Source organism: Zea mays, chromosome 2, assembly GCF_902167145.1.
Source record: "Zea mays cultivar B73 chromosome 2, Zm-B73-REFERENCE-NAM-5.0, whole genome shotgun sequence".
In the NCBI taxonomy this organism is placed as follows: domain Eukaryota; kingdom Viridiplantae; phylum Streptophyta; class Magnoliopsida; order Poales; family Poaceae; genus Zea; species Zea mays.
This window is the reverse complement of record NC_050097.1, coordinates 38614095-38634749: the sequence shown is the minus strand read 5'-3', so window position 1 is coordinate 38634749 and position 20655 is coordinate 38614095. Positions and strand designations below refer to the sequence as shown.

The following is a 20655-nucleotide window of genomic DNA, read 5'->3' as shown; positions in this document are numbered from 1 at the left end:
TCTTCTAGCCGTTGGCTCGGCCACGTGTCCCGCGCAGATTGCGCAGCCGACCGTTGGCCCGGCCAACCGTTGGCTCATCGGACAGTCCGGTGCACACCGGACAGTCCGGTGAATTTTAGCCGAACGTCGCCGACGAATTCCCGAGAGCGGTCTTTTCACCAGAGTTAGCCTGGCGCACCGGACACTGTCCGGTGCACCACCGAACACTGTCCGGTGCACCACCGGACAGTCCGGTGCACTCAGACTGAGCAGAACCTTGGCTGTACACAGCCAAGCCTTTGCACCTCGTTCCTTTTCTTCTTCTTTCTGTTTCTATCACTTAGACAAGTATATTAGTATACTAAAACCAATGTACCAAGTCTAGAAACATACCTTCACTTAATTATTACATCCATAGCATTTCACATGCTTGAGCTTTGATGTTGGACTCATAAATCATCAAGTCGGCTTGACTTGATCTGGATTGACATTTCTTAACTCCAACATCCTGCAAAGGTCACATAGAACATTTCCAAACATAGGAACAACCCAAACTAAAGATCAAGATGAACTTAGCTCTTTTGGGCTGCTTCCAGTTCTGGTTTTGACACTTGTTCTCCTTCTAGTGACCTTGATCTCCTTCTTAGAGCTTGGTCTTGAGCCTTATGACTTACACCACATCACTGTAGTTGTTACCTCATTGGCTGTAAGTCACGTCCTTATGTAGTGATCCTTGATGTGCCGTAGCTGTTCTCAACTCGATCACCCTTGACTTTGCAAGCCTTCTTCTTCACCCTTGGCTTTGGGTTCCTCAGCCTCCTTGACCTTCTCCCGTGCACTTGGTACCTCGAAGCTCTTCTTGCCTCCGTCCTTGGCTTGATCAGTTGTCTCCGAGCTACGCACCCAAGTCTCACTTTTGCAATGTCCATCTTACTTGTGATGTCCATTATGTATCCATAATCCAGTTCTTGGACCATCACATTTGTTCACTTGTGTAGAACCCTGTAGGCTTTACTTTAAGCACCTGTTCAACACTTAGTACACTTGTTAGTCCTTTAATTGAGTTGTCATCCAAACACCAAAACTCACAAGAGAGCTTTCACTAAGATCTCTCATTTTCCTTAACCCCACTCAAGTTCAATTAATTCGTGGTAATCCTAGATATACTAAAATGACCCCCGAGGAAGTTATCGGGAATTTTGTAAGTTTTGAGTGCATGATCGAAGGCTCAAGGAAGATCAACGAGCTTGATGATCCATCCACATCCGAAGCTCAACCCGTCGCATTCAAGGCGACGGAGGAGAAGAAGGAGGAGGCTACACCAAGTCGACAACCTATAGACGCCTCCAAGCTCGACAATGAGGAAATGGCACTCGTCATCAAGAGCTTCCGCCAAATCCTCAAACAAAGGAGGGGGAAAGACTACAAGCCCCGCTCCAAAAAGGTTTGCTACAAATGTGGTAAGCCCGGTCATTTTATTGCTAAATGTCCTATATCAAGTGACAGTGACCGAGGCGACGACAAGAAGGGGAGAAGAAAGGAGAAAAAGAAGTACTACAAGAAGAAGGGCGGCGATGCCCATGTTTGTCGGGAGTGGGATTCCGACGAAAGCTCAAGCGACTCCTCCGACGACGAGGACGCCGCCAACATCGCCGTCACCAAGGGACTTCTCTTCCCTAACGTCGGCCACAAGTGCCTCATGGCAAAGGACGACAAACGGAAGAAGGTTAAATCTAACTCCTCCACTAAATATGAGTCTTCTAGTGATGATAATAATAGTGATGAGGAGGACAGTCTGCGTGTTCTCTTTGCCAATCTTAACATGGAGCAAAAAGAAAAACTAAATGAATTGATTAGTGCTATTCATGAAAAGGATGACCTTTTGGACTCCCAAGAGGATTGTCTAATTAAAGAAAACAAGAAACATGTTAAGGTTAAAAAGGCTTATGCTCTAGAAGTAGAAAAATGTGAAAAATTATCTAGTGAGCTAAGCACTTGCCGTGAGATGATTGACAACCTTAGGAATGAAAATGCTAGTTTAAATGCTAAGGTTGATTCTCATGTTTGCATTGTTTCAACTTTCAATCCTAAAAATAATAATGATGTTTTGCTTGCTAGGATTGAAGAATTGAATATTTCTCTTGCTAGCCTTAGAGTAGAAAATGATAATTTGATTGCTAAGGCTAAAGATTATGATGTTTGCAAAGTTACAGTTTCCGATCTTGGAGATAAAAATGATATTCTTCATGCTAAGATTGTTGAACTTAACTCTTGCAAACCCTCTACATCTATTGTTGAGCATGTATCTATTTGTACTAGATGTAGAGATGTTGATGTTAATGCTATTCATGATCATATGGCTTTAATTAAACAACAAAATGATCATATAGCAAAACTAGATGCTAAAATTGCCGAGCACAACTTAGAAAATGAGAGATTTAAATTTGCTCGTAGCATGCTTTATAATGGGAGACGCCCTGGCATTAAGGATGGCATTGGCTTCCAAAAGGGAGACAATGACAAACTTAATACCCCTCCTAAGAACTTGTCTAACTTTGTTAAGGGCAAGGCTCCCATGCCTCAGGATAACGAGGGCTACATTTTGTACCCTGCCGGCTATCCTAAGAGCAAAATTAGAAGAATTCATTCTAGGAAGTCTCACTCTGGCCCTAATCATGCTTTTATGTATAAGGGTGAGACATCTAGCTCTAGGCAACCAACCCATGCTAAGTTGCCTAGAAAGAAAACTCCTGGTGCATCAAATGATCATAACATTTCATTTAAAACTTTTGATGCATCTTATGTTTTGACTAACAAATCCGGCAAGGTAGTTGCCAAATATGTTGGGGGCAAACACAAGGGCTCCAAGACTTGTGTTTGGGTACCCAAAGTTCTTGTGTCTAATGCCAAAGGACCCAAAACCATTTGGGTACCTAAAGTCAAGAACTAAACTTGTTTTGTAGGTTTATGCATCCAGGGGCTCAAGTTGGATACTCGACAGCGGGTGCACAAACCACATGACAGGGGAGAAGAAGATGTTCTCCTCATATGAGAAAAACCAAGATCCCCAAAGAGCAATCACTTTCGGGGATGGAAATCAAGGTTTGGTCAAAGGTTTGGGTAAAATTGCTATTTCACCTGACCATTCCATTTCCAATGTTTTTCTTGTTGATTCATTAGATTACAACTTGCTTTCCGTTTCTCAATTATGTCAAATGGGCTACAACTGTCTATTCACTGATGTAGGTGTCACTGTCTTTAGAAGAAGTGATGACTCAATAGCATTTAAGGGAATGTTAGAGGGTCAGCTATACTTGGTAGATTTTGATAGAGCTAAACTCGACACTTGCTTAATTGCTAAGACTAACATGGGTTGGCTCTGGCACCGCCGACTAGCCCATGTTGGGATGAAGAGTCTTCATAAGCTTCTAAAGGGAGAACACATTTTAGGATTAACAAATGTTCATTTTGAGAAAGACAGGATTTGTAGCGCATGCCAAGCAGGGAAGCAAGTTGGTGCTCATCATCCACACAAGAACATCATGACTAGTGACAGACCACTGGAGCTCCTACACATGGACCTATTCGGCCCGATCGCTTACATAAGCATCGGCGGGAGTAAGTACTGTCTAGTTATTGTGGATGATTATTCTCGCTTCACTTGGGTGTTCTTTTTGCAGGAAAAATCTCATACCCAAGAGACCTTAAAGGGATTCTTGAGACGGGCTCAAAATGAGTTCGGCTTAAGGATCAAGAAAATTAGAAGCGACAACGGGACGGAGTTCAAGAACTCTCAAATTGAAGGCTTCCTTGAGGAGGAGGGCATCAAGCATGAGTTCTCTTCTCCCTACACCCCACAACAAAATGGTGTAGTGGAGAGGAAGAATCGAACTCTATTGGACATGGCAAGAACCATGCTTGATGAGTACAAGACTTCGGATCGGTTTTGGGCCGAGGCGGTCAACACCGCTTGCTACGCCATCAACCGGTTGTATCTACACCGAATCCTCAAGAAGACATCCTATGAACTCCTAACCGGTAAAAAGCCAAATATTTCATATTTTAGAGTTTTTGGTAGCAAATGTTTTATACTTGTTAAAAGAGGTAGAAAATCTAAATTTGCTCCTAAAACTGCAGAAGGCTTTTTACTAGGATATGACTCAAACACAAGGGCATATAGAGTCTTTAACAAGTCCTCAGGACTTATTGAAGTTTCTTGTGACGTTGTGTTTGATGAGACTAACGGCTCTCAAGTAGAGCAAGTTGATCTTGATGAGATAGGTGAAGAACAGGCTCCATGCATAGCGCTAAGGAACATGTCCATTGGGGATGTGTGTCCTAAGGAATCCGAAGAGCCTCCACATGCACAAGATCAACCATCCTCCTCCACGCAAGCATCTCCACCAACACAAGTTGAGGATGAGACTCAAGATGTTGAACAAGAAGACCAAGAAGATGAGCCACCTCAAAATGACGGCAACGATCAAGGGGGAGATGCAAATGATGAAGACAAGGAGGATGAAGAACCAAGGCCACCACACCCAAGAGTCCACCAAGCAATACAACGAGATCACCCCGTCGACACTATCCTCGGCGACATTCATAAGGGGGTAACTACTAGATCTCGTGTTGCACATTTTTGTGAGCACTACTCGTTTGTTTCCTCTATTGAGCCACACAGGGTAGAGGAAGCACTACAAGATTCGGATTGGGTGGTGGCGATGCAAGAGGAGCTCAACAATTTCACAAGGAACGAGGTATGGCACTTAGTTCCACGTCCTAACCAAAATGTTGTAGGAACCAAATGGGTCTTCCGCAACAAGCAAGATGAGCATGGTGTGGTGACAAGGAACAAAGCTCGACTTGTGGCCAAAGGATACTCCCAAGTCGAAGGTTTGGATTTCGGTGAAACCTATGCACCCGTAGCTAGGCTTGAGTCAATTCGCATATTATTAGCCTATGCTACTTACCATGGCTTTAAGCTTTATCAAATGGACGTGAAAAGTGCCTTCCTCAACGGACCAATCAAGGAAGAGGTTTATGTTGAGCAACCTCCCGGCTTTGAAGACAGTGAGTATCCTAACCATGTCTATAAGCTCTCTAAGGCGCTTTACGGGCTAAAGCAAGCCCCAAGAGCATGGTATGAATGCCTTAGAGATTTCCTTATTGCAAATGGCTTCAAAGTCGGCAAGGCCGATCCTACTCTATTCACTAAAACTCTTGACAATGATTTGTTTGTATGCCAAATTTATGTTGATGATATCATATTTGGGTCTACTAACGAATCTACTTGTGAGGAATTTAGTAGGATCATGACACAGAAATTCGAGATGTCTATGATGGGGGAGTTGAAGTACTTCTTAGGATTTCAAGTGAAGCAACTCCAAGAGGGCACCTTCCTTAGCCAAACGAAGTATACTCAAGATATTCTAAGCAAGTTTGGGATGAAGGATGCCAAGCCCATCAAGACACCCATGGGAACCAATGGGCATCTCGACCTCAACACGGGAGGTAAGTCCGTGGATCAAAAGGTATACCGGTCGATGATTGGTTCATTGCTTTATTTATGTGCATCTCGACCGGACATTATGCTTTCCGTTTGCATGTGTGCAAGATTCCAAGCCGACCCTAAGGAATCACACCTTACGGCCGTAAAACGAATCTTGAGATATTTGGCTTATACTCCTAAGTTTGGGCTTTGGTACCCTCGGGGATCCACATTTGATTTGATTGGTTATTCGGATGCCGATTGGGCGGGGTGTAAGATTAACAGGAAGAGCACATCAGGGACTTGCCAGTTCTTGGGAAGATCCTTGGTGTCATGGGCTTCAAAGAAGCAAAATTCGGTCGCTCTTTCCACCGCCGAAGCCGAGTACATTGCCGCAGGTCATTGTTGCGCGCAACTACTTTGGATGAGGCAAACCCTGCGGGACTACGGTTACAAATTAACCAAAGTCCCTCTGCTATGTGATAATGAGAGTGCAATCAAAATGGCCGACAATCCTGTCGAGCATAGTCGCACTAAACACATAGTCATCCGGTATCATTTTCTTAGGGATCACCAACAAAAGGGGGATATCGAGATTTCATACATTAACACTAAAGATCAATTAGCCGATATCTTTACCAAGCCTCTTGACGAACAAACTTTTACCAAACTTAGGCATGAGCTCAATATTCTTGATTCTAGGAATTTCTTTTGCTAACTTGCACACATAGCTCATAAATATACCTTTGATCATGTCTCTTTTGTATATGCTATGACTAATGTGTTTTCAAGAGTATTTCAAACCAAGTCATAGGTATATTGAAAGGGAATTGGAGTCTTCGGCGAAGACTAAGGCTTCCACTCCACTACTCTACCTTCGCCGTCACTCCGTGCATCTCTCCAACTTTGGTATCCTCTTCATTCATTTATCTTATGACCAAAGGAGGAGAAAATACTTCGAGGGCTCTAATAATTCCGTTTTTGGCGATTCATGCCAAAGGGGGAGAGAGTATGAGAGCCCAAAGCAAAAGGACCGCACCACCACCAATTTCAAAAACTTAGTGTTTTCCAAGAGTATTTATCAATTGGTATCCTATTGTGTTCAAAAGGGGGAGAAAGTAGTATTTTAAAAATGATATATCAAAACCCTCTTGAATACTAAGAGGAGGATCTCCTTTAGGGGGAGTTTTGTTTAGTCAAAGGAAAAGCATTTGAAACAGGGGGAGAAAATTTCAAATCTTGAAAATGCTTTGCAAAATCCTATTCATTTACCTTTGACCATTTGCAAAAGAACTTTGAAAAGGATTTATAAAAGAGTTTGCAAAAACAAAACATGTGGTGCAAGTGTGGTCCAAAATGTTAAATAAGAAAGAAACAATCCATGCATATCTTGTAAGTAGTTACATTGGCTCAATTCCAAGCAACCTTTACACTTACATTATGCAAACTAGTTCAATTATGCACTTCTATATTTGCTTTGGTTTGTGTTGGCATCAATCACCAAAAAGGGGGAGATTGAAAGGGAATTAGGCTTACACCTAGTTCCTAAATAATTTTGGTGGTTGAATTGCCCAACACAAATCTTTGGACTAACTAGTTTGCTCTAGTGTATAAGTTATACAGGTGTCAAAGGTTCACACTTAGCCAATAAAAAGACCAAGTGTTGGGTTCAACAAAAATGCAAAGGAGCAACCGAAGGCTCCTCTGGTCTGGCGCACCAGACTGTCCGGTGTGCCACCGGACAGTGTCCGGTGCACCACCGGACATGTCCGGTGCACCAGATGACTCAGGTTTCAAACTCGTCACCTTCGGGAATTTCCAGAGGCGCTCGCGCTATAATTCACCGGACTGTCCGGTGTGCACCGGACATGTCCGGTGCTCCATGGAAGGACGGCCTCAGGAACTCACCAGCCTCGGGTTTTCACTCCAGCCGCTCCGCTATAATTCACCGGACTGTCCGGTGTACACCGGACTGTCCGGTGCATCTGCGGAGCAACGGCTACTTCAGGCGCCAACGGCTACCTGCAGCGCATTTATTGCGCGCCAGCGCGCGCAGAGGTCAGGCACGCCCATGCAGGCGCACCGGACACTCTACAGTGCATGTCCGGTGCGCCACCGGACATCAAGGCGGGCCCAGAAGACAGAACTCCAACGGTCATTTTCCAACGGCACTGGTGACGTGGCGGGGGCACCGGACTGTCCGGTGTGCACCGGACTGTCCGGTGCGCCATCAAACAGACGGCCTCCACCAACGGTCAAGTTGGTGGTTGGGGCTATAAATACCCCAACCACCCCACCATTCATTGCATCCAAGTTTTCCACTTCCTAACTACTACAAGAGCTCTAGCATTCAATTCTAGACACACCAAAGAGATCAAATCCTCTCCAAATTCCACACAACGCCATAGTGACTAGAGAGAGTGATTTGCTTGTGTTCTTTCGAGCTCTTGCGCTTGGATTGCTTCCTTCTTTCTTGATTCTTTCTTGTGATCAAACACTCCTTGTAATTGAGGCAAGAGGCACCAATTGTGTGGTGGCCCTTGCGGGAAGTTTGATTCCCAAGTGATTTGAGAAGAGAAGCTCACTCGGTCCGAGGGACCGATTGAGAGAGGGAAGGGTTGAAAGAGACCCGGCCTTTGTGGCCTCCTCAACGGGGAGTAGGTTTGCAAGAACCGAACCTCGGTAAAACAAATCCGCGTGTCACACTCTTCATTTGCTTGCGATTTGTTTTGCTCCCTCTCTCGCGGACTCGTTTATATTTCTAACGCTAACCCGGCTTGTAGTTGTGATTATTTTTGAGAATTTCAGTTTCGCCCTATTCACCCCGCCCCCTCTAGGCGACTTTCAGCGACAAACCATACAGTGGGCTTTGTTCACATAATTTAGAACGGTGTGTAGTTAAAGTACTATGTTGGTAGCAATGTGAGAGATGGAAAACAGAACTTGGTTATTTGAGACATCTGCTAGTCGTGACGATGCATGTTTAGTACCATTTGATGCAGTTTAGTACCATTTGATGATGCATGTTTAGTACAGATACAATACAAGGGTTATTTGCATATTTAGTCTGTTGGTGCCATGACGCATGTTTAGTACCATTTGATGTAGTTTATTACCATTTGATGATGCATGTTTAGTACAGATACAATACAAGGGTTATTTGCATATTTAGTGTGTTGGTGCCTTTTTGGGGCGCCAATCACTGCGTGAGAACCGGCGGCGGTGCCCTCTGCAGAGGTGCGGACGGTCCGCGGCCAGGGGCCGGAAGGTCCGCGACCTAGTACAGGGTCTTGGGCTCCCTGCCTGACGGCCGGACGGTCCGCGCCTATAAGTCGGATGGTCCGCGCGTGCGCAGGGGCGGCGAAGGTCGCCGGCGGCGCCTGGATCTCTCTCCCGGGAGGGACCCCGTCAGGGAGGATAGATCCTAGGTGTTGTCTAAGCTCGATAGACCGACCTAGACTCCTCTAATCGACGTGGAGTCGAAGAGAAGCGGAGAATTTGAGGATTGGAATACTAAATTAGGGCTAAACTAGAACTACTCCTAATGCGTAAGGTAAAAAACGAGAAATAGACTTGATTTGATCGATTGTTGGGGGTTTCAATCGGTCGTAGCCCTTCATCTATATAAAGGGGAGGTCTGGATCCGCTTCAAACGGTTTTCCAAGTTAATCCCGCGGTTTTAGGTAACAAATATCGCGAGAAACTAGGAACCATAACTGTCTCTGCGCACGCGCGGACCGTCAGCGCCACCACCGCGGACAGTCCGGACCGCGGACCGTCTGGCCTCAGGGCCGGACCGTCCGCGAGGCCCTTTTTGGTTTCCAACATAGTCCTACCTCCGTTCTTAAATATATGACACCATTGACTTTTTAAAAAAAACTTTAACCAGTTGTTTTATTAAAAAATTGTAAATTATCATTTATTTTGTTATGATTTGTTTTATCGTTGTTTGGACATTACTTGAAAATTTACATTTTCGAATAAATACTTTGAAAAAGACGAGTGATCAAAGTTTAAAAAAAATCAACGGCATCATATTTAAGAACGGAGGGAGTATCATTTGACGCAGTGGTGTATTTTCATGTGTACAGATACAAAGGCTGCCTGGTTCATGAAGATAACAGATCATTACAACTTATATATTTTAGATGATGTACAACTTCGAACTGGGACAAAAATATATATATAATCATATCTTCGGTTTGTTTGTAAAAAAAAGAAAAGAAATGTCATTGTTGTATTTACTGCTGTATATACCATCCTTCTTTTATATATATACTCTCCCGTCCTAAAATAGTATTCGTTTTAGGATGTTAATGGATTCATGTTTTATATATGTGTCTAGATTCATTATCAATTATCAATCATTTGAATATAGATAAAAACAAAAGGCTAAAACAAACATTATATTTGAATAGAGGAGGGGACAGAGCGAGTACATTTTGATACGATGCTAACAAAACAGCGCGCGCAGGGCGCGCGTCAAACACTAGTTTATATTCACTCTGAGCAGCTTTATTATCATCCTGAAGCGCATGCTTTGTCAAACCGTGTGGGTCTCTATGTAAGTGGTTCAATTATTGATATTTCTTTTGAATGAACTATGGTTCAATTACTAAGAGCATGTGGAAATGCAAATTGTTCCAGTACCCTCTGAAAATCCGGTGTCATTTTATTAGAATGGAGAAGTTGTCAATTAACATTCTGAGTTGTGAACAATAACTACAAATTTGGGATGTGTTAGTTTCACCTTTGCCATTTGTTGCTAAAGTCTAGGTAACCTTAATTCTTTATTAGTAGTTGGTCGAGTGAAGTGAACACCTTTGCCATTTGTTGCTTAAGTCTAGGTACCCTTAATTCTTTACCAGTAGTTGGTCGAGTGATTTGACCATCTGTTTTCGCCTCAGACTTAGGGCTGAAGTCATGACCTGATGTAACCTTCTTGCGTTTTGCAGACTGAGAATCTATCCGTCATACACGCTTTTGATGGCGAATCATTTGAGCGGTGGTACATAAATCAGGAACCTAGGAAGAGGTACCTGTCCTCTCTTGTTTTTTCTCTCCCTCTAGTTATGCATGATTGTGAGTATTCAGTAAATGAACAAGGCAAAGGCTATCCTTCATAACCAGTAGCCTGCAAAGAGACTGACTCTATTCTTCTAGAAAAGAAAGCATTTACATGAACTTTAACTAAAAAGGTAATCTTCTGTATGTCTCTTGTGCTCATTAAATAAATAGAAAATCTTCACTGGGCAATAGCAGAAGTAACTTTGGTATACCAACCAAAAAAGCAGAGTAGAGAGAAACGGCTGCTTTCAGTGATTACATGTGCACCCTGTAGCCCATATCCACAAGCAACCATTCATTTGGTTGCTGGATGGAGGCTATCTGCATGCACAAACTTATAACTTATTATTGCATATGTGAAGAAGTATACTAATCCCCCTTTCCTCCTGGTGCAGGCGTCTTTCAGATGCACACGAGTTGGTGTCATAATTCTATAACATAAAAGGTATTATGCCAATCTGTTTTCCCCCTTTCACCTTTCTGTATGCTACATCAGAATTCTATGTGCCTCACTTGTTATGTAAGACTTATGCTTGCTGAATTAACTAGAGACCACAAGCAACATTTATGGTGTGCAGCAATACTGGGAGCAACAAAGATATCTCCGGAAGAAAATTTGGCTTCAAACCTGGCTAAGACGGGAAATTGAGGCCCTTAGGCCATGTTCGTTTGATCCCAAAACCATAGTGATTGAGGGGGATTGGAAAGAATTGGAGAGGATTTTGACTTGTAGAGGATTTAATCCCCCTCAATCCTTATAGATTGGCACAAGACGAACAGGGCCTTACTCGGGTAAGCCGTTGTTACCTATTAGCACTACAGCTATTTCATAGGTTACAAGAATCATGAGTGCCTTTAGCTACTGGGGTAGGCGACCTAGCTTTTGTTAAGGACGAGAACGTTGAGGTCATAGTCCACCATATTCAGGTGTCATCAGATCCTTCATGAAGAGGCTCGAAAAGGAGCACACGTCGTCAAGGACGACTTCAGCAGAGAAGATGCTGCTAGGCCGTTCCTCCTCGGCCGAACGCGTCGCCGAGGTGGAGGCGAGCTCTTCCTGGCCTCGGATCTCAACATGGAAGCCTACAACAAACTGCGTGTCCAGAGGTTTAGGGAGTCCAGCTCTCATCTAACAAGAGAGCAAGATGCACTGCCTCGCTTGAGGAGCACTACATGTATTTCCTGTGTAACGACACGGACTGTGATGAGATGTAGTAGTGATCTGCGATTTCTTTTTCTTTTTTTGGCAACATGCGTCCTTGTTAATCCCTGGTACTATGCTGCCTTTTTTTTTAGCCTGGCCCCGATTACTAGAGAGTTCACTATACAACCTAATGATCACATGAAACATACATAGCAGTGGCGAACTTGTTTGATTTTTTTTAATAAAATAGAAAAGAAAAAACTAAGGGATGAACTTCGGATTTGAAGCTGTTGAAGAACAGTAAAACATTGTTATAGGGCACGGATAATAATTGCACTCTCAAAAGGCTCTAATTTCACGCCTAACCGGGTCCAGTCCATTGCAGCTCGCAGTCCGGTTGTTTCCAAACACGGAAAAGGAAAATATGTTGGGCTCGAGGTTAAAGGTCCATGGACTACAAGCAGTGGCCCACGAGAACTCAAGCAGCAGCGCGCACAAGTGCAGAACGCGTTTCGTTCGGTCTCAGGATTTAGCACCACCTCGCCAGGCGAAGGCAGACGCGCCACGAGCTCGCGCTATAAGATGAGCGCTCCGTGCTCCATTGCTCCATACTTACCTGGACGGGGTCGACTAGGGATCAAGAAGCCCAGTGGCCTAGGTCAGTGGCCTGCATTGCACATGGCGGGTGCGCTGGCTTACCATCTCCCCAAGTGGGAGAGTGGACGTCATAATTTGTGGTAGAGGGGGTACGCGTTCGCGCGGCCCCTGCCAATTCTGATAAATTTAATTCTGGTCCTTTGGCGTTTGGAAGTTGGGTAGCTTTATTGTTCTCTGCACTGTTTTTAGAGTTTCAAAAGGAGATAAGCTAATCTTAACTTATTGACACCGTAGACGATATTAAATTTGTCCCTTCGATTTTTGGCTGGTAAGATTTTGGGCTTTTGACAGGAGATCCTCATCCTGTTCCTAACTCACCACTAGTATTATATAGACGTACATATGAAAGGCATATTCTTATAGCATTTGCTTATTTGAGACATAAATCTCGGTGTTCTTTTCTATCAATTTAATCAGACTTCAAAAGGTTTGACTAAGATGTTCTTTTCTATCAATTTAATCAGACTCCAAAAGGTTTGACAAGTTCACGTTGGGGCAGCCTGACAGTATTTAGTAAGGCATCAGGTTAAAAATGGATCTCAATAATTCAAATACCATGTCCATCTTTTATCTAAAAAAACTATACCATCTCAATCAAATTATAGCAGTCCAGGTGCAGAACAATCGTATAAAACAGGTATTTGCAGCACAGCATACACAGTCAAATCCAACAAAATGGGTTCTTTGTTACATCATGTCAATGTGCATGTGTGGTGGTTACTGAAGAGCACGCCAGAAATTGCATGCTGGAGCGTAAGAATCATAAGGGTAAATGTCGTTCATGATGCTTTGTAGACAATCTCAACGTGTCTCAGGTTGTCCTGGGAGGAAGAAGGGGGAAGGTAAAAGGTCAGGAGGCCATCCTCTGCAAGAGTGAACTCCACTTCGTGTTCATCAACTCTGCAAAGCTCTGGCCTGGTGTCTGAATACGCCCCAAACCGCCCTGGTCCTCGGCATCTTATATGAACTGTCGTAGCTGAAGAATCTGCAACGCTTGAAATATTGTCAAGTGCACCACCGGAGTTGAACATGTCGATCAGTCCAAGAGGCGCAAACTGGACGACTTCGCTGAAAATCTGGTGCAAGAAGCAAAGAATGTCTGTAAAAACTTAATATTTACAATGTGGAATACATGTAAGAAGGGAGGGAGTGGAAAGTAATCTGAAGTTCTGACCTTTATTGGTGAAATGCTGTAGATCTCACATGTCATAGTAGACAGTGACACCTCCAAACTTTGGTGTTTCTGAAGCCTTGAAAGAGAACCTGGGAGACAAAACAGATGGCTAATCAGTCACTGATAGTATAGTGGTACGATGGGATTGTTAGAAAGAAACAGTCAGCCAACAATATTTACATGAACCGAAAGCATATACTGCAGTCTCCCCATTCCAGTCATCACCAGCTATCTCCTCGAGAGATTCTACGTCGGACGGTGAGAGCTGACCAGTTATGTTTATGTTGGTAGGAACATAAGCAGTTTGTTTAACTGGCCAAACCCACTGTCCAGCTCCCTGACAATTGAACACTCCAATGACACCAGTGAAATTGTTCAAGTTCCATATCTTCATCAGACTGCAGAAGAATTCACAAATTAGCACTCCCTCCGTTTCTTTTTAGTTGTCGCTGAATAGTTTAATTTTGCACTATCCAGCGACAACTAAAACGAAACGGAGGGAGTATGCTATAAGGAACAACTTAGTAGCAAAAGAAAATGTAAATCTATATTCGTGCTCATACCTTTTGCCATCCATGACTGGGTCAGTGAACAGACAATCGCGTGTAGGACGACCAGCATACCTTGCTCTTAGAATCGAACCATCTGGTAGAACAAGCTTTTTTAGAACACTGAAATCATGCACCCCAGGTTTGTCACTGCGTATCACAACAAATTTACATGCATGGTCAATTCCTGTGCTTGGGTTAAAAGTAATCAACCACAAGACCATAAATAGAAGATATATTAAGTAAATGGTCTACACAAAACTACCTGACATAAACACCACCTCCACTCAGGGCTCTAGCTGCTCCGTGGAATTCCGCTGATTCATGCTTGCTCTTCACAAGGAAAACGAAAATTAGCTGCTACTGAAGTATAGAAGTGAGCCTAAACATACTGCCCGAGATGTCGAAATCTCACATGGAACATATCCCAGTCAGGTATGAAGATTTCTCCCAACAATAGGCTATTGAATGCCACAGACGCAATGTGCAGAGTTTGCAGTGTTGGTTCCCGAGGCATGAAATCTTCTGAGGCTCTAGCAACTGCACTCTTCAAGGCACTAGAAAACAACCAAGAATTATATCAGATTCTATCTACACTCATATTTTCCACGGCTAGAAATATGCTACCTTTTTTTTAGATAATGGATACTAGTCCAGCTTCTCCTCGTTTGGAGGATTAGCCAATACACCAAAAGTTTTTACATGAAGTAGTCACACGACTAGCCACATATGGAGGGACAGACCTCCCGAAACACACCATAGAAGACCACGGTTTGATAACCAGAAAAAGACACACAATCCATAGACAAAACTACGAAGCAATTCGATTTGTAAACCTCCATCCATGTTGAGCAAAAATCTGTAGAGCCGTGCACTCTAACCGTCGACAAGCTTCCTTTATTTGGATACCCTCTTCTTGTTTATGAAGAACAGCCCACGTCCTAAACCAATGCGTCGCCCTAAAGAGTACCTGCAAGTATGTTAACATGGGTTTTTTGTCAAAAACTAAATCATTCCTACTTATCCAGATAGCCCAGCATATAGCAGCAACACCTGAAATAATCAAATGTTTAGTTTTCGAAGGCATCCCAAAAAGCCAATTCCCAAAAGCGTGTCTAACTGATCTCGGTTGATTGAAACCCAAACTCCAAAAAACTAACCTCCATATGAACTGAGCATAGTGACAAGCAAAAAACAAGTGTTGAATCGATTCATCCGAGTGACAAAAGGCACACTTTCTATCACCATGCCAATTACGCCTCAGAAGATTATCTTTTGTTAAAACCACCCCTCTAATTAAATACCACATAAATATTTTTATCTTCAAAGGTACCTTCAAAGACCATAGAGTCTTATTATAAGTCACATGATTATTGTTAAGGAGTGCTCTATATATTGACCTGACCGAGAAAAGACCCGTCACAGATAAATCCCATTTGAACATATCATTTTCCCCACATAGCTCAACCTGAGCTACTCTGAGAACCAACAGATGCCATAACCTCAGGTTTTCACCCACCAATGCTCTTTGAAAAGAAACATTAAGCGGAACCGTTTCGAAAACCGACGCTACAGCAGCACTCTTTTTGCGCGCTATATTATACAACGATGGATATTGGGTCATTAAAGGTTGCAACCCCAACCAGCGGTCCTCCCAAAACCTAATCTGAGTCCCGTTTTTCAAGATAAAAGAACCTAAATTTAGGAAGGTGTCCTTCACTTTCATCAAACCTGCCCAGAAATGGGAGTCACCTGGTTTTGAGGTTACTTTTGTGAGCGTGTATCTACTATTTTTTTCTAAGCAAAGTTTGCCACAAACCATCCCCATTCAACAATTTAAACAACCATTTACTAAGCAGACACTTGTTCTGGACGTCTATATTCTGAATACCCAAACCCCCTACTTCTTTTGGCTGGCAAAGAATTTCCCATTTAGCAAGTCTAAGAAATATGCTACCTAAAGATGCTGTCTGAATTGTGACTCATGCAGAAGATTAGGTTGTTTGTTTTGAAGTTCTGGGCAATTGATTTCTCAAGAGCCTGCTGGTACTTTCGAGTTACTGCAACACGACCACCAAATCCGCGTCCAAGAGTTTCCAACACGTTCTGAACATCAACCTTCACGCCATCCACACCCACACTAGAAAGGTAGCTGCGCTGATAATTGTAGAACTCATATATCTTGTCAGGATCAACGATACCCACTCCAAATTTCTCCAAGCTATCCATGGCAATATCCCTCAGATTCGCAACATTACCCCGCGATTGGACTGGATAAACAAGCTTTGGATTATACTTCTTCATCACTTTGGATGTTGCTAAGGTGCCTCCCCAATATCCAAGTAAAGCATGCCACATGTAGACGCACCTATAGTTTTGCACATTGCATCTTAACCATCAAAAAATATAAAGATTCAGTCATCATAGAACAAGTATTCTGAAAAAAAAAATTTACTTGACTCCATGTTTTTCTTTTATCGTTTTAACAAGGTCCTCAAGATTCTTGCAGGTTTCCCCCCTGAACTTATGATTCTCCTTCAGATCAGCCAGCCTCTGCGCAAATCTGGCATAATTACAGTATGAATCAGGAACTGGCGCTATGCACACTTTTATGGATTACCAAAGGATGGAACACTAACACAGTCTGCGCACGGAGGGCTTCATCCACTTCCTTGATTTCGTCAACTGTTTCTTGCCAACCATCATCTATAATCAGAAACCTTGGTGGCACACCACCTTCACGCAGACTGTAGGACATGAAATGCATCATTAGTAAGTGATAGCTATGAAAATGAGGCAAAAGATGCTCTTAGTGTGTGTTCCCATTTTCTAGTGAAACATTTGTTCCTACAAACCTTTGAAGGCCCTCCTCAATCCCACTTGGGTTAACAATTAAATTATGTTGTCAGACCATTTTGTCAATCGTACATCTACACATGTACATATTCTTATATATATCTAAACTACTAAATATATTCTAACATATTTTACTTGACCTGTAGGCTTCATCGTGAGTATTTTTTAAGGAATAGATCCTCAATGAAATGGATACCCTTACAGGATGACAATGATCCTCAACGAAATGGATACCCTTACAGGATGGCAGTGATCCTTATTTTTGGAAAAATGTTATTCTCTTTGAATTTCACTATGTGTTCATTGATCATCATTTTGCAGGATGACAATGATGAGTACAACGAAAATAGGAGATCTGATGGAAAATGGGTTGGTTCAAGAAGTCAACTAAATGGAAGTTACTCTGATCATCGAAGTTATAATGGTACCTACTTGCTTACTAGAGAAAATTTCTTTGTGATGCCACGTTTGTTCGTATTTCTTGATTGGATATGGCCCCATATACATGTTTCCTCCGGGTGTTTTGGAATCCTTATCTCCCCTTTTTCCGGTATGTGTAGCAACCCTGTAGTACTAAAGACTGGTGTTATAATCAGCATATGGTTGTTTTGTTAGAAAGTAATATTATGTCAATGAAATTTACTTGAGGAAAGATGCTCTGTTGCACAAATACTTAGGGTTGATTGTGAGGTTTATCTAGGATTTGATGCACCCTCATTACCTGTTACCTACCACATCTCTTTGTTGAAGCTGTCTTAAGGACCTATTGAACGGATATATGTTGTCGATGCTATATGATGATGAACATCTCATCTGTTGCAATGTTCCACCTCCACGGTTTTGTCCCTATCGGCTCTCACGTCACCCCCTCCTCATTCCCCTTCCTGTAGAGCTCCCTTCCCTCCGCATCGCCTTTTTGCTGAGTCTGGTTGGTTGAAAGGATTATGAAAGTAGAATGTGCTTAGGATATCTAATTCTTTCTTCATGTAAGTATTCTTGGAGACCACATTGTCTATTAATTTACTTTTTATGGAGTTCCCTAGTGTGTGGGTTTGAATATGGTGGAAGCTGGACCTGTATTGGTAGCCCCTCAAGTTTCTCTTGCAGTAGACACTACAAATTTCATATTTTGTATAGTCGTTATTACCTAAGCACCAAAGCCCTCCCTCCCATTTGGCGGCATCAGATTCTCAGTCATGCAAGAGCAGATCCTCGGTGACCAACTGAACCAGCTATCCTATCATAGATTATTTGACCCAGGTTGCATACATGGAGTTCCTTCACGGTTCTAGAAAATTAAAATTGTTTTATAATTTGGAATGGAGGAAGTAACAGATAGGAGTATGAATTCACATGGACCACATGATAATTACGTGGGGAGATTTATTGCAAAATTTTGCTTTGGTGTCCATTTATCGTATGTTTTCATAACACTACGGCTGTACAATTTGTTGTCTGAATTGTTTCTATGGAACGTAGTAAGCAACTTGCATTTGAGAAACAATAGGAAATAAAAGAAGAGCATCATCAGTAATTTGATCACCAGCTTACATTTCTATTTGGGTTTTTTCCTCCGTACAGTATAGTCCCCAGTTTGTTTGAAGCAGCTAGCGTTTGAACTCCTTGAGCTTCTTCTTTCTGCATTTCAGGAGCTAGATGGCACCGTGAGGAGGTGGTGTGAAGATAAAAAGCAATTATGTGCCCAGTTTCTGACTGGCCCCATGTTAACTTGATAGCAACAAAAAAAAGTTTGGAACAAGATAGATGTGTATATTAATGTCCACGGACCGTTACCTGATGTCGGATTTCTAGCCAATAATTATTTGCTTCATCTTCATGTATACTCCAGTTCCTAAACTCCCACCTGCATTCCTCACGGCCCAACATTCTTAAATGAGCACAAAGATCATGTTGCACGTCTCTTCAGCTATATTTAAGACCCATTTTACCAGGTCCCATAGACATTGCATTTTCAACAGAACCCTCTCTAATAGTTATGCGGGCTGATTTTGCCCTGCAAGAGGAAAAAACAAAGTTCAGGCGAAAGCCAAGGTACCGCCAACAATTAAATTTGGATGCTCGCTTATCAGGTTTCATTTGGACATGTTGTTAGCTGTGTGAATCCTGAAGTGGTAAGAAAAACAGACAAGACCCGAGGAAAAGCAATAGTAAGTTAAAAAAGAAAAAAACTACAAATTATTGGAAGCACACGTCCTTGAACTAATATTTGTTTTGTAGACAGTTGGTCCAAGTGTCTATATCAATGCCATACTAATTTCTTTCCTAGGACGAAAAAGCAAAAGAAGCTGCTACAAGCAAGATGCATTAAGATTTTAGGGTACACTAATCTCAACTTATTCTACTAGAACAATGTATATGTTCTGATGATTGTATATAATGGTGGTTTGGCATGACATGAATCATAAGGTTCCATTTGATGGATACTCAGGTATCACAGATGCCATAACTATCAGATTTGTTTATACTACAAGCAATTAAGATTCCATTTCAATTTAGGCGTAAATATTTCATAGGTTACTATTCTAATGCAGGCAGCTGCAACTTTGAAAGAAAAACTTAGTTAGTCTTGTTTGAGTTCGGCATAGCATTCGTCCTATGGTTTTTTCATCATTAGTTTATCCTTGCCCACTGGTATTCTTAACCTAATTCCTTCGACCGGTAATACAGAATCACAAAATTTAGGAGAGAGTAACATGTGAGCTAGAATTTTATGGTGACAAACCATACAGTGGGCTTTGTTCACATAATTTAGAACGGTGTGTAGTTAAAGTACTATGTTGGTAGCAATGTGAGAGATGGAAAACAGAACTTGGTTATTTGAGACATCTGCTAGTCGTGACGATGCATGTTTAGTACCATTTGATGCAGTTTAGTACCATTTGAGGATGCATGTTTAGTACAGATACAATACAAGGGTTATTTGCATATTTAGTCTGTTGGTGCCATGACGCATGTTTAGTACCATTTGATGTAGTTTATTACCATTTGATGATGCATGTTTAGTACAGATACAATACAAGGGTTATTTGCATATTTAGTGTGTTGGTGCCTTTTTGGGGCGCCAATCACTGCGTGAGAACCGGCGGCGGTGCCCTCTGCAGAGGTGCGGACGGTCCGCGGCCAGGGGCCGGAAGGTCCGCGACCTAGTACAGGGTCTTGGGCTCCCTGCCTGACGGCCGGACGGTCCGCGCCTATAAGTCGGACGGTCCGCGCGTGCGCAGGGGCGGCGAAGGTCGCCGGCGGCGCCTGGATCTCTCTCCCGGGAGGGACCCCGTCAGGGAGGATAGATCCTAGGTGTTGTCTAGGCTCGATAGACCGACCTAGACTCCTCTAATCGACGTGGAGTCGAAGAGAAGCGGAGAATTTGAGGATTGGAATACTAAATTAGGGCTAAACTAGAACTACTCCTAATGCGTAAGGTAAAAAACGAGAAATAGACTTGATTTGATCGATTGTTGGGGGTTTCAATCGGTCGTAGCCCTTCATCTATATAAAGGGGAGGTCTGGATCCGCTTCAAACGGTTTTCCAAGTTAATCCCGCGGTTTTAGGTAACAAATATCGCGAGAAACTAGGAACCATAACTGTCTCTGCGCACGCGCGGACCGTCAGCGCCACCACCGCGGACAGTCCGGACCGCGGACCGTCTGGCCTCAGGACCGGACCGTCCGCGAGGCCCTTTTTGGTTTCCAACATAGTCCTACCTCCGTTCTTAAATATATG

The 20655-nt window shown here is 42.9% G+C and overlaps 1 protein-coding gene, 1 long non-coding RNA gene and 1 other non-coding gene across 3 annotated transcripts; 2 read left to right on the top strand and 1 right to left on the bottom strand.

Moving 5' to 3' along the window:
* Positions 1-10415: 10415 nt before the first annotated feature.
* On the top strand, positions 10416-11777 carry LOC118476302 (uncharacterized). Its single transcript, XR_004856175.1, has 3 exons — positions 10416-10502; positions 10930-10979; positions 11084-11777. It is a non-coding gene; the product is annotated as an uncharacterized lncRNA (long non-coding RNA).
* Positions 11778-12286: 509 nt separating this feature from the next.
* LOC118476581 (U1 spliceosomal RNA) lies at positions 12287-12447 on the top strand. The gene has a single exon (XR_004856736.1). It is a non-coding gene; the product is annotated as a U1 spliceosomal RNA (small nuclear RNA).
* A 431-nt stretch (positions 12448-12878) lies between these two features.
* LOC118476229 (probable galactinol--sucrose galactosyltransferase 2) lies at positions 12879-16950 on the bottom strand (the record flags this gene model as incomplete). Its single annotated transcript, XM_035965053.1, has 10 exons — positions 12879-13411; positions 13510-13598; positions 13690-13907; positions 14073-14207; positions 14323-14390; positions 14473-14614; positions 16015-16425; positions 16513-16620; positions 16697-16804; positions 16913-16950. Coding segments are annotated over 10 exons (1614 nt in total), but the record flags the coding sequence as incomplete, so codon positions are not given.
* Between the last annotated feature and the right edge of the window lie 3705 nt (positions 16951-20655).